Raw genomic sequence first — 13,737 nt, 5'->3', positions numbered from 1 at the left:
GGTATCCAAGTATGGATTTTGCGGCTGTTTGCATGGAGTGGGCAATGCTTTGCCATTGCGCTGATATGTTATCGGGATGAGGAGGGCTTTGATTAAGCAATTGGGCTAGTTGAGTGGAATATGCTGTGGCTATCTGTTGTGATTGCAGCTTACCGATGTCTAACTTTCGTGTTGTGTCTGCTCGTACTTTGTTTTTTCTCCAAAAATATTCTTTAAAAAAATCCACGTTTTGTCAGTGATGGCCTCTCCAAAAATATTTTTTAAAAAATCCACGTTTTGTCAGTGATGGCCTCTCCAAAAATATTTTTTAAAAAAATCTACGTTTTGTCAGTGATGGCCTCTCCAAAAATATTCTTTAAAAAATCCACGTTTTGTCAGTGATGGCCTCTCCAAAAATATTCTTTAAAAAAATCTACGTTTTGTCAGTGATGGCCTCTCCAAAAATATTCTTTAAAAAAATCCACGTTTTGTCAGTGATGGCCTCTCCAAAATATATTCTTTAAAAAAATCTACGTTTTGTCAGTGATGGCCTCTCCAAAAATATTCTTTAAAAAAATCCACGTTTTGTCAGTGATGGCCTCTCCAAAAATATTTTTTAAAAAATCCACGTTTTGTCAGTGATGGCCTCTCCAAAAATATTTTTTAAAAAATCCACGTTTTGTCAGTGATGGCCTCTCCAAAAATATTCTTTAAAAAAATCTACGTTTTGTCAGTGATGGCCTCTCCAAAAATATTTTTTAAAAAATCCACGTTTTGTCAGTGATGGCCTCTCCAAAAATATTCTTTAAAAAAATCCACGTTTTGTCAGTGATGGCCTCTCCAAAAATATTTTTTAAAAAATCCACGTTTTGTCAGTGATGGCCTCTCCAAAAATATTTTTTAAAAAAATCTACGCTTTGTCAGTGATGGCCTCTCCAAAAATATTTTTTAAAAAATCCACGTTTTGTCAGTGATGGCCTCTCCAAAAATATTTTTTAAAAAAATCCACGTTTTGTCAAAGATGGCCTCTCCAAAAATATTCTTTAAAAAATCCACGTTTTGTCAAAGATGACCTCTCCAAAAATATTCTTTAAAAAATCCACGTTTTGTCAAAGATGGCCTCTCCAAAAATATTCTTTAAAAAATCCACGTTTTGTCAAAGATGGCCTCTCCAAAAATATTCTTTAAAAAATCCACGTTTTGTCAAAGATGGCCTCTCCAAAAATATTCTTTAAAAAGTCCACGTTTTGTCAAAGATGGTCTCTCCAAAAATATTCTTTAAAAAAGCCTCGTTTTGTCAAAGATGTCCTCTCCAAAAATATTCTTTAAAAAATCCACGTTTTGTCAAAGATGGCCTCTCCAAAAATATTCTTTAAAAAATCCACGTTTTGTCAAAGATGGCCTCTCCAAAAATATTTTTTAAAAAATCCACGTTTTGTAAGTGATGGCCTCTCCAAAAATATTCTTTAAAAAATCCGCGTTTTGTCAGTGATGGCCTCTCCAAAAATATTCTTAAAAAATCCACGTTTTGTCAGTGAAGGCCTCTCCAAAAATATTTTTTAAAAAATCCACGTTTTGTCAGTGATGGCCTCTCCAAAAATATTTTTTTAAAAAATCCATGTTTTGTCAGTGATGGCCTCTCCAAAAATATTTTTTAAAAAATCCACGTTTTGTAAGTGATGGCCTCTCCAAAAATATTCTTTAAAAAATCCGCGTTTTGTCAGTGATGGCCTCTCCAAAAATATTCTTAAAAAAATCCACGTTTTGTCAGTGAAGGCCTCTCCAAAAATATTTTTTAAAAAATCCACGTTTTGTCAGTGATGGCCTCTCCAAAAATATTTTTTTAAAAAATCCAAGTTTTGTCAGTGATGGCCTCTCCAAAAATATTCTTTAAAAAATCCGCGTTTTGTCAGTGATGCCCTCTCCAAAAATATTCTTTAAAAAAACACGATTTGTCAGTGATGGCCTCTCCAAAAATATTCTTTAAAAAAAACACGTTTTGTCAGCGATGGCCTCTCCAAAAATATTCTTTAAAAAATCCACGTTTTGTCAGCGATGGCCTCTCCAAAAATATTCTTTAAAAAATCCACGTTTTGTCAGTGATGGCCTCTCCAAAAATATTCTTTAAAAAACACGCTTTGTCAGTGATGTCCTCTCCAAAAATATTCTTTAAAAAATCCACGTTTTGTCAAAGATGGCCTCTCCAAAAACATTCTTTAAAAAACACGTTTTGTCAGTGATGGCCTCTCCAAAAATATTCTTTAAAAAATCCACGTTTTGTCAGTGATGGCCTCTCCAAAAATATTCATTAAAAAATCCACGTTTTGTCAGTGACGGCCTCTCCAAAAATATTATTTAAAAAATCCACGTTTTGTCAGTGATGGCCTCTCCAAAAATATTTTTTAAAAAATCCACTTTTTGTCAAAGATGGCCTCTCCAAAAATCTTCTATAAAAATCCACGTTTTGTCAGTGATGGTCTCTCCAAAAATATTCTTTAAAAAATCCACGTTTTGTCAGTGATGGCCTCTCGAAAAATATTCTTTAAAAATCCGCGTTTTGTCAGTGTTGGCCTCTCCAAAAATATTCTTTAAAAAATCCGCGTTTTGTCAGTGTTGGCCTCTCCAAAAATATTCTTTAAAAAATCCACGTTTTGTCAGTGATGGCCTCTCCAAAAATATTATTTAAAAAATCCACGTTTTGTCAGTGATGGCCTCTCCAAAAATATTATTTAAAAAATCCACGTTTTGTCAGTGATGGCCTCTCCAAAAATATTATTTAAAAAATCCACGTTTTGTCAGTGATGGCCTCTCCAAAAATCTTCTATAAAAATCCACGTTTTGTCAGTGATGGCCTCTCCAAAAATATTCTTTAAAAAATCCACGTTTTGTCAGTGATGGCCTCTCGAAAAATATTCTTTAAAAATCCGCGTTTTGTCAGTGTTGGCCTCTCCAAAAATATTTTTTTAAAAATCCACGTTTTGTCAGTGTTGGCCTCTCCAAAAATATTCTTTAAAAAATCCGCGTTTTGTCAGTGTTGGCCTCTCCAAAAATATTCTTTAAAAAATCCACGTTTTGTCAGTGATATCCTGTCCAAGAATATTCTTTAAAAAATCCACGTTTTGTCAGTGCTGGCCTCTCCAAAAATATTCTTTAAAAAATCCACGTTTTGGCAGTGCTGGTCTCTCCAAAAATATTCTTTAAAAAATCCGCGTTTTGTCAGTGTTGGCCTCTCCAAAAATATTCTTTAAAAAATCCACGTTTTGTCAGTGATATCCTGTCCAAGAATATTCTTTAAAAAATCCACGTTTTGTCAGTGCTGGCCTCTCCAAAAATATTCTTTAAAAAATCCGCGTTTTGTCAGTGTTGGCCTCTCCAAAAATATTCTTTAAAAAATCAACGTTGTGTCAGTGAAGGCCTTTCCAAAAATATTCTTACAAAAATCCACGTTTTGTAACGGAAGGCCTCTCCAAAAATATTTTTAAAAAAAATCACGTTTTGTCAGTGATGGCCTCTCCAAAAATATTCTTTAAAAATCCACGTTTTGTCAGTGATGGTCTCTCTAAAAATATTCTTTAAAAAATTCACGTTTTGTCAGTGATGGCCTCTCCAAAAATATTTTTTAAAAAATCCACGTTTTGTCAGTTATGGCCTCTCCAAAAATATTTTTTAAAAAAATCCAAGTTTTGTCAGTGATATTTTTTAAAAAATCCACGTTCTGTCAGTGATGGCCTCTCCAAAAATATTTTTTTAAAAATCCACGTTTTGTCAGTGATGGCCTCTCCAAAAATATTCTTTAAAAAATCCACGTTTTGTCAGTGATGGCCTCTCCAAAAATATTCTTTAAAAAAACCACGTTTTGTCAGTGATGGCCTCTCCAAAAATATTCTTTAAAAAATCCACGTTTTTTTCAGTGAAGGTCTCTCCAAAAATATTCTTTAAAAAATCCACGTTTTGTCAGTGATGGCCTCTCCAAAAATATTCTTTAAAAAACCCACGTTTTGTCAGTGATGGCCTCTCCAAAAATATTTTTTTAAAAAACCCACGTTTTGTCAGTGATGGCCTCTCCAAAAATATTTTTTTAAAAAATCCACGTTTTGTCAGTGATGGCCTCTCCAAAAATATTCTTTAAAAAACCCACGTTTTGTCAGTGATGGCCTCTCCAAAAATATTTTTTTAAAAAATCCACGCTTTGTCAGTGATGGCCTCTCCAAAAATATTTTTTAAAAAATCCACGTTTTGTCAGTGATGGCCTCTCCAAAAATATTTTTTAAAAAATCCACGTTTTGTCAGTGATGGCCTCTCCAAAAATATTTTTTAAAAATCCACGTTTTGTCAGTGATGGCCTCTCCAAAAATATTTTTTAAAAAATCCACGTTTTGTCAGTGATGGCCTCTCCAAAAATATTTTTTAAAAAATCCACGTTTTGTCAAAGATGGCCTCTCCAAAAATATTCTTTAAAAAATCCACGTTTTGTCAAAGATGGCCTCTCCAAAAATATTCTTTAAAAAATCCACGTTTTGTCAGTGATGGCCTCTCCAAAAATATTTTTTAAAAATCCACGTTTTGTCAGTGCTGGCCTCTCCAAAAAATGTTCTTTAAAAAATCCACGTTTTGTCAGTGATGGCCACTCCAAAAATATTTTTTAAAAATCCACGTTTTGTCAGTGATGGCCTCTCCAAAAATATTTTTTAAAAATCCACGTTTTGTCAGTGATGGCCTCTCCAAAAATATTTTTTAAAAAATCCACGTTTTGTCAGTGATGGCCTCTCCAAAAATATTTTTTAAAAAATCCACGTTTTGTCAGTGATGGCCTCTCCAAAAATATTTTTTAAAAAATCCACGTTTTGTCAAAGATGGCCTCTCCAAAAATATTCTTTAAAAAATCCACGTTTTGTCAGTGATGGCCTCTCCAAAAATATTTTTTAAAAATCCACGTTTTGTCAGAGATGGCCTCTCCAAAAATATTTTTTAAAAAATCCACGTTTTGTCAAAGATGGCCTCTCCAAAAATATTCTTTAAAAAATCCACGTTTTGTCAAAGATGGCCTCTCCAAAAATATTTTTTAAAAAATCCACGTTTTGTCAGTGATGGCCTCTCCAAAAATATTTTTTAAAAAATCCACGTTTTGTCAGTGATGGCCTCTCCAAAAATATTCTTTAAAAAATCCACGTTTTGTCAGTGATGGCCTCTCCAAAAATATTTTTTAAAAATCCACGTTTTGTCAGTGATGGCCTCTCCAAAAATATTTTTTAAAAAATCCGCGTTTTGTCAGTGTTGGCCTCTCCAAAAATATTCTTTAAAAAATCCACGTTTTGTCAGTGATATCCTGTCCAAGAATATTCTTTAAAAAATCCACGTTTTGTCAGTGCTGGCCTCTCCAAAAATGTTCTTTAAAAAATCCACGTTTTGTCAGTGCTGGCCTCTCCAAAAAATGTTCTTTAAAAAATCCACGTTTTGTCAGTGATGGCCTCTCCAAAAATATTCTTTAAAAAATCCACGTTTTGTCAGTGATGACCTCTCCAAAAATATTTTTTAAAAAATCCGCGTTTTGTCAGTGTTGGCCTCTCCAAAAATATTCTTTAAAAAATCCACGTTTTGTCAGTGATATCCTGTCCAAGAATATTCTTTAAAAAATCCACGTTTTGTCAGTGCTGGCCTCTCCAAAAATGTTCTTTAAAAAATCCACGTTTTGTCAGTGCTGGCCTCTCCAAAAAATGTTCTTTAAAAAATCCACGTTTTGTCAGTGATGGCCTCTCCAAAAATATTTTTTTAAAAATCCACGTTTTGTCAGTGATGGCCTCTCCAAAAATATTTTTTAAAAAATCCGCGTTTTGTCAGTGTTGGCCTCTCCAAAAATATTCTTTAAAAAATCCACGTTTTGTCAGTGATATCCTGTCCAAGAATATTCTTTAAAAAATCCACGTTTTGTCAGTGCTGGCCTCTCCAAAAATGTTCTTTAAAAAATCCACGTTTTGTCAGTGCTGGCCTCTCCAAAAAATGTTCTTTAAAAAATCCACGTTTTGTCAGTGATGGCCTCTCCAAAAATATTTTTTTAAAAATCCACGTTTTGTCAGTGATGGCCTCTCCAAAAATATTTTTTAAAAAATCCGCGTTTTGTCAGTGTTGGCCTCTCCAAAAATATTCTTTAAAAAATCCACGTTTTGTCAGTGATATCCTGTCCAAGAATATTCTTTAAAAAATCCACGTTTTGTCAGTGATGGCCTCTCCAAAAATATTTTTTAAAAAATCCACGTTTTGTAAGTGATGGCCTCTCCAAAAATATTCTTAAAAAAATCCACGTTTTGTCAGTGATGGCCTCTCCAAAAATATTCTTAAAAAAATCCACGTTTTGTCAGTGATGGCCTCTCCAAAAATATTCTTAAAAAAATCCACGTTTTGTCAGTGATGGCCTCTCCAAAAATATTCTTTAAAATATCCACGTTTTGTCAGTGATGTCCTCTCCAAAAATATTCTTTAAAAAATCCACGTTTTGTCAGCGATGGCCTCACCAAAAATATTCTTAAAAAATCCACGTTTTGTCAGTGATTGTCTATCCAAAAATATTCTTTAAAAAATCCACGTTTTGTCAGTGATGGCCTCCAAAAATATTCTCTAAAATATCCACGTTTTGAATCGGTTTGGGATGTCAAGCCATATATCTTCATAGTCTTCTTCTGAACCTTTTACTACATTTAGTAAGATGTCCTACTACAGATCTTTCGTGGGTTAAAGCCTTGCTTCTTATGTTTTATGGATAGAAGGCTTTTTAGACAGGTTATGATCCGGTTATCAAGTCATTAATACATGATACAGCTCATCAACCTCCAATGAAAAGTTTATGTAAATACATCCCTCATTTCACAACAATACTGGGACATGTCAAAGGGAAGAAGTTCGGTAAATCAGTTCAACACTACGATAAAATTATCCACAGATCCTATTGGTATTCCTATGTACTCAATATTTTATTTTTTCCTTATCTGTATATAACCTTATCTGTAATAAACCCCTTCCCTTTCCCCCTTGCTTTTTTCTTCCAGCTCTCAAAATGCCCAAAAGAAATAGTGTTACTACAGCAGTTCCTTTGGCCAGCAGTACCCCAACAAAATTCCCCTCTACCACATCCTCATCAACCATATCGGAATTAACAACCACCAACACTTCCAATTCGGCACAAAATCCACAACAACAATACAAATCGAATACTTCCTCAACAAGTGGCATAGCTAGTGGTAGTGGTGGCAGTGGTGTACCATCAACACCACGCGGCGGTGAAAGTCTGGCCATTGGTACAGATTTACGAAGTAATCTTGAAAAACAATCACGTCATTTACCCTCACCAATTAAGAAGCGTTTAAGTGTTAGTGGTTCTACGCTCATACAACAACATCCACCACAAAGATATGGCACCTCAACTCATCAACAGCAGCTGCAGCAGCACCATCACCTTCAACAAGCCCAAAATCCAATGCATCAACACAGTATTCACAGTGATATGGCCATGTTCAGTCCAGATCTGTATATGGGTGCACGTGGTGGCAGTGGTCGCGATTCAAAGAGTACCATTTTAAGTGAAGAATTCGATGATATTCTGACCATAACAACCGATACGGAAAGGAATGAAAGTGATATTGTTATTGTAGATTATCAAGATGTCAGTGACCGCAGCAATGGCGGCAATGGTGCCGCAGCCATTGATTATGGTAATCTTTTGAAGCCACCACAACCACCAGCCAAGACATCGCTTATCAATCGTTTTTTACGCAATGTAACCCAGAAAAAAATCCTCGAATCATCGATACGACGCAACAATTTCTTTGCGCACAAATTGAAAACGGAACAGAAACTCTTCACCGGAAATTTGTATGTGAAAGGTGCCAAGCCAAAGAATTTGGAATTAATTGAAGATCTAAATGCTGAAATAGCTATGGAAATTGAAATGTCTGGAGTGAATTCACCACGCAAAGAGCTGGCCAATCTTGAGAGTGATTTGCCGGGGGATTTGTCACGTTTTGAATTGGGTATCGGTGAAATATCTATTGATGTCTTTGCCGGTGTCCAGCTGAGTATCTTGAAAGATGTTACCGAACAATTGATGAAAGTCTTTAAACTCTATACGGGCTATAGCAGAGAAGGTTATATGACACCAGTTTTGGTACTGTTGACCGATAAGTCGATATATGTAACAGATTTGGTGCGCAATCGATTGTGTTCGAAGTTTGTTCTGGCCTATAAGGAGTTGGATGTTATATTGGTAAGTTTAAAACACTTTTTTATATTACATTCTAGCTAGCTTGGAAGCAGAAGATAAGACAGTTTGAAATTCAGCGGCAATGTCTCGAGCTGTGAATAATTTAAAAAAAAAAAAACATTTTGAAAACTAGGCTATAAATTAGCTCTTCAAGGGCCGGTAGACATTTTATAGGTCAACAACAAAAAGGAAAATCCTTCACAGATGACTATTTAGGATCTTTGATGGACAAGTCATATTAAAGGTCTTAAAGCGACATACGATTTTGAAAGGTCTTCAAGAGATTTTCAATGACCAGAGGACCTTTTGAAGGTCTGCTATGGTCTGAAGATATGTAGATAGGTACCCAGAAACTGCTCTGTCTATTTCAGAGGTTTCTTAAAAGTACTTACCTTTATTAATGTAAATTCCCCTTTACAGATGGGTCCCTATGGCAATACGGTATTGCTTTCGAATAGTACTCGTGATAAGCAGCAAGTTCTTCTAGCCGGTGGACCATATCCAGCTGCTGGTTTAGTTGCTAATTTGGAGTTGTGTGCACGTCGTAGTGGTTCCACATTACCAGCTGTGGGCCAATTGACGCTAGATCACTTGGCTCCCTTGCAAGAATTTGTGCGTGAAAATTCATGTGTGGGTAAACATGATGCTTGGATGTATTATGCAGTGGTTAATGTGCCTGGATCGGCATTGGGTGAAGTGGGGGAACAAGAGCCGCTTGGACCGCATGCCAAAGGTTTTCTAATGCACAGACGGGTCAAGGAGCATATGAGTAATACCACATCTAAACAACATCCATGGAATCCGGGATATTTCTTATTGAAGTAAGATTATGAAATTGAAATAGAAAACTATTTTGGGTATATTTTAATATATTGGATTTATGTGTTATTATAGGGCTGGTGTTTTATATATGTTCAATGATTCTACCCAAAAAATACCCAGTTGGGCCATGGCTTTGGCCGAATGTCAAGGTGCACGTAGAGCTGTAAAGGCTCAGAGGCCACACTGCTTTGAAATTTTGTTAAAAAATAAAATGCTTTTGCAATTGGCAGCACCCGATGAATATGTGGCTTCCGAGTGGTTACAAGCCTTACTACAGTCGGCAAGTGGGGTAAGTTTTTGTTTTAAATTATGTGGGATTTTAACAAGTTTTTTTTTATTGGATTTCCTTTAGCTTTTTGAAATGCAAGAGAAACACAAAACCTTGGGCTGTACATTGGTGGTTACCCAAAATCACTTAATAACTCTTAGAGAAGACTTTACAACTCCACTTAGAAAACTAAAGGAAGAAGAAGGTGAAACTAATACTCCAAAAACAGAACCGCAATCTTTAAACGCTACAAACATAGAAGAAGAACAATATATACCAGAAACTGGAAGTTTGGTAAGATGAAAATATTTTTTGGTAACGAACAACAAAATCTGAATTTTCCCTTTTTCCCCCCTTTACAGTTAAGCTCCGCCATGAGTACACCAACACGTAACACCCTACGTTCGGAGTCTTCTATAAATTCAACTCCCACAAAACTATCACAACTTTCACGTTCTACAACAACATGTAACACCACCTTGGCATCATCTTTGGCAAGTGGCAATAATCTTACATCCACTTATCTTTCAATGCGCTCAACAACAACAACTAAGCATCACGGTGATATGATGACTGGTATCCAGCAGCAACAGCATTTGGCATCTGCTACACCACATTCCAGTCGTCACAGTACTATGAGCAGTGTTTATGGCAAAAATTCTGGTTTAGAAATTCTAACATGTGCCGATATCAAAGAAATGACTGGCATCAAAATACCCTCACACAATGACACGTGGTGGTGTATTTTGGAATTTTCATGCCAAGAGGTACGCGAATGCTCCGATGATTTGGTGATATTTTTTGCTAGCAGCACAGAAATGCAAAGGTTTCTACGTATGCTGGAACAGCTGTGGCAGGCTAAAAATGTAAGTACATATAATGCAAATTTTTGAAAAGTTTCAAGATATTTGTGAAATAACTTGGAGACATAAAAAATTGAAGATTTTGTCAGCGCAGTTTAGGCCAATGGGAGACTTCTCCCATAGCAAAGAGTGCAGCCTGATTCTATATTTACATAATTTGGGAAGTTTTACGTGACTAAAACATCATCAGGAAATGTATGCACACAGTACGCTAAAAATCCCTCACACCGTTGAAATATTTAATGTTGTTTAATCTGGGATCTTCTGGATCTCCACATAATCTACAATTGTTATTGTTATGATTGTTTTCAATCTCCAGATCTATGAATGTTGCTGCCTCGATGAGTTGTAACTACAATGTTACTGGAGTTAGTCCTAATTTACATTAGGCCATTTTACTTGCGGCAATTGTCAGTTTGTGGGTGAGAGAGAGGGTGTTGAAAGGCAAAGGGTTGCCATATACCTCACCTCTCTCTCCATCAAACAGACAATTGCCGCAAGTAAACTCGCCTAATGTAAATTGGGACTTAGTTGAGTAGGTTTGGCAAGGCAGTTCAAAAAGGTGCAGTGTGTCCTATAGGAATTTAAACAGCTGCAACATCCAGTAGTTGAGCCAAAACTAGTCTGGTTTGTGAACATGCTGTCGAATGTGGCCCCTAGAATTTTGGGGCAGTTAGTTGTCGGAATTCTGTTACCATCAACCAGGACATTCAACTCTTCGCTCATCTCAGCAGTCCATGTGGTGAACAGACTTAGTGGCAGGTATTTGAATATTCCTCGAGCCGAAAAAGATCGTAAGATCTATCAAATAGGAGTTCAGATTCTCACAAATGACATTAGGGGAGGTACCTTATGGCAAGATAGTACAATCATCCGCATACGTCACGATCTGAGGGGGCGGAATACAGGAGAGGTAGAGGTTAAACAATTCCGGAGATATCTCCCCATGTTGGGGAACTCCCTGTTTCACTCTACGGGTTTTGGACTTCTCGTTCCTGAATTCCACGTACGACTGGCGTCCGCACATATAATTGATTATCCAACGTTTCAGACTTGGCCGGAGGGTTGTCTGCTCAATGTCCTCAAACAGCGTGGAGTGCCAGACAGTCTCAAAGGCTTTTGATAAGTCAAGCCCCACCATCACTATTCTATTGCACGGCCGTCTCTGGTTGAGTCCTTTACAGATATATGTGGTAATGGCGTGCAGCGCTGTTGTCGTGCTGTGCTGCTTACGGAATCCATGCTTATGATCGGCAACTTGATAGCTATTTCTGATACTGGGGAGGAGCAAGGCCTCAAGTGTCTTTGCTACGGGCGACAAAAGCGAAATCGGTCTGTACGATTCACTTTTGCTGGCATCCTTGCCTGGCTTCCGTAGTGGGACCACCCTGCCCATTTTCCAGACTTCGGGAACAACGAGGGTGGCTAGCGACAAGTTGAAGACTTTGGTGAGATACTCGACTCCCGGCTCATCCAGCTGCTTCAACATTACCATGGAGATTCCATCAGGGCCCAACGATTTGGATGATTTAGCGTTCCTGATGGCATTGGCAACATCATCCATTGTAAATTGTGGTGGTTCATCCTCGGCAGGAAGAGATCTGATGCGACGTAATACTCTTCTCTTCGCCGTGTCACTCTCGGGATGCTCGACAAACTGTCGATTGAAATTACTTGCGCACCTCTTCGGGTCAGTCAACGTAACGTCGCCAAACGTGACTGAGGTCCTATCTTCCCATCTTCCATGGTTCGAGAGTGACTTAACCGTTGCCCATAATTCACCTATACTCCAATGTTGCAGCTCTTCAGATGATTTAACCATTTGTTCCGCTTATCCTCGCCGACCAGCCTGTTAACTTCCAGTGTCAGCTCCCTGACTCTGGGGTCATTGGGGTTGATACGACGAGGCTCATCACGCTCATTTGCTAATCCCGTCGCCTCTGCTGGGAAATTTGGTCTTACTTCGGGTATTCGACCAGCAGCAGTGATGATGTCCCGGAACGTCCTTTCCGCTACCCGAACATCATAAGGATTGGGCAATTCTCTGAAGCGGTGATTGGTGAACTCTCTGAAACTCGGCCAATCAGCTTTTTTATGATTGACGAACGTGCGGCGTTCAGAGGTGATGATATCGGGTGGTCTGCTAATGGAGACAATTATGGGGAGATGGTCTGATCCAAGGGAAATGACGGGTTGCCAGGTAACGTCATTTGTCAGACCAGGTGACACGATGGTTATGTCAGGCGAACTGTGACACTCTCCTCTAATTCTGGTAGGGGCGTCCTCATTGACCGTGCAAAACGTAGAGCTATAAATCTGCTCAGCCAGCGCTGTACCTCTCTGGTCGTTTCCGAGGGCCGAATGCCACATCTCATGATGCGCATTAAAATCCCCCAGGACCAGGCGATTATGACCTTGCAAGAGCGGGCTAATGTCAGGCCTATAATCAGGGATACAGCTATTTCTCGGCGGGATGTATACATTCAGGAACTCTATCTCGGCAGCTCCACACCTGACTGTTACCCCAATACATTCCATGTACGGGTCATTAGAGACAGGCTCAAGCGAGATAGGTCTGTATTGGACAGACTGGTGCAATAGGACAGCCAATCCCCCACCTCCACTTCTGGTGCGATCTTTCCTCAAAACATTGTAACCATCACAATGCTCTAAGCTGTGGTTGTTGTTCAGCTTGGTTTCCTGCACCGCCGCGACCTTGATGTTCTTCCGACTCCATTGCAATTCAATTGCAAAAAGGCTGCATTTTCGGGGATTGGGACAACAACGGCTGGTGTTAGAGGCTGCGTGTGCGGTTGTTGTCGAGGGGACTGCGGGGGAGTTTCGTAATCAGACGACGAGGGAGTCACGTAATCCGACGACGACTCACTGGGGACTGTGTTCACGCAGCAACATAGTCCCTGTTGTAGTCCCTCACGTGGACGAGTCCAGAGCAACCCCTTAGATGCACCCACTCCTGGCATCTATTGCATCTCACCGAAGGTTGGATGTGGGTGAAGATGCGGATGTGACAAACTGAGCACAGATATATTGGTCCTGGGTTTTCCTCCGTCCCGGCTCGGACCAATAGAATTCGGAGCAGGCATTCCGGGATATGCTGCTCCCAATACAGAAAAACGAAACAAATACAAACATGTACACACTGAGGTGGCAGCCGCTGGCCGGAACATTGGTTTTGTGTTGTTCCGGATCAATCCGGTAAGAACCCGCTGCCGTGGGTTGTTGGACATTTTCAGTGCTGCGGCGATTGACACTCGGTCAATCTCCAATGGTATGACATCTTGGATATCGAGGCCGAAGTGGCTAGGTGATGGATTCTGCATCACAATGTGATGATTGGGATGACCAGACAAGGCAGATGTGATTGGCATGATCCACGTTTGTCATCTGAACATATCCGATAGCGATTCGTAGCACATTGTTTTGTTTGCTCAGAAACGATGTCCATATTTGACGTGACTTCTTTGATCCGATGTAAAAAGCAACAGCTGCTTTACAACCGTGGATTTTTATACCATCAACCATAAGATGTAGAG

At 38.5% G+C, this 13,737-nt stretch overlaps 1 protein-coding gene across 3 annotated transcripts in view; it reads left to right on the top strand.

Moving 5' to 3' along the window:
• Positions 1-13,737, top strand: part of prd1 (pleckstrin homology domain-containing protein pruning defect 1) — a 30,733-nt gene that overhangs the window by 13,708 nt on the left and 3,288 nt on the right. For all 3 annotated transcript variants that reach the window (XM_073978254.1, XM_073978276.1, XM_073978265.1), the window contains 5 exons: positions 7,020-8,233; positions 8,651-9,051; positions 9,125-9,341; positions 9,405-9,614; positions 9,683-10,186. In XM_073978254.1, the coding sequence (XP_073834355.1) occupies positions 7,020-8,233; positions 8,651-9,051; positions 9,125-9,341; positions 9,405-9,614; positions 9,683-10,186 (2,546 nt within the window). The remainder of the gene's footprint in view (positions 1-7,019; positions 8,234-8,650; positions 9,052-9,124; positions 9,342-9,404; positions 9,615-9,682; positions 10,187-13,737) is intronic.

The sequence above is a fragment of the Musca autumnalis genome, unplaced genomic scaffold (assembly GCF_047663935.1).
Source record: "Musca autumnalis isolate F117 unplaced genomic scaffold, ASM4766393v1 scaffold_1, whole genome shotgun sequence".
In the NCBI taxonomy this organism is placed as follows: domain Eukaryota; kingdom Metazoa; phylum Arthropoda; class Insecta; order Diptera; family Muscidae; genus Musca; species Musca autumnalis.
Note: the sequence above shows the minus strand (reverse complement) of the source record. Positions and strands in the feature narration are given on the sequence as shown.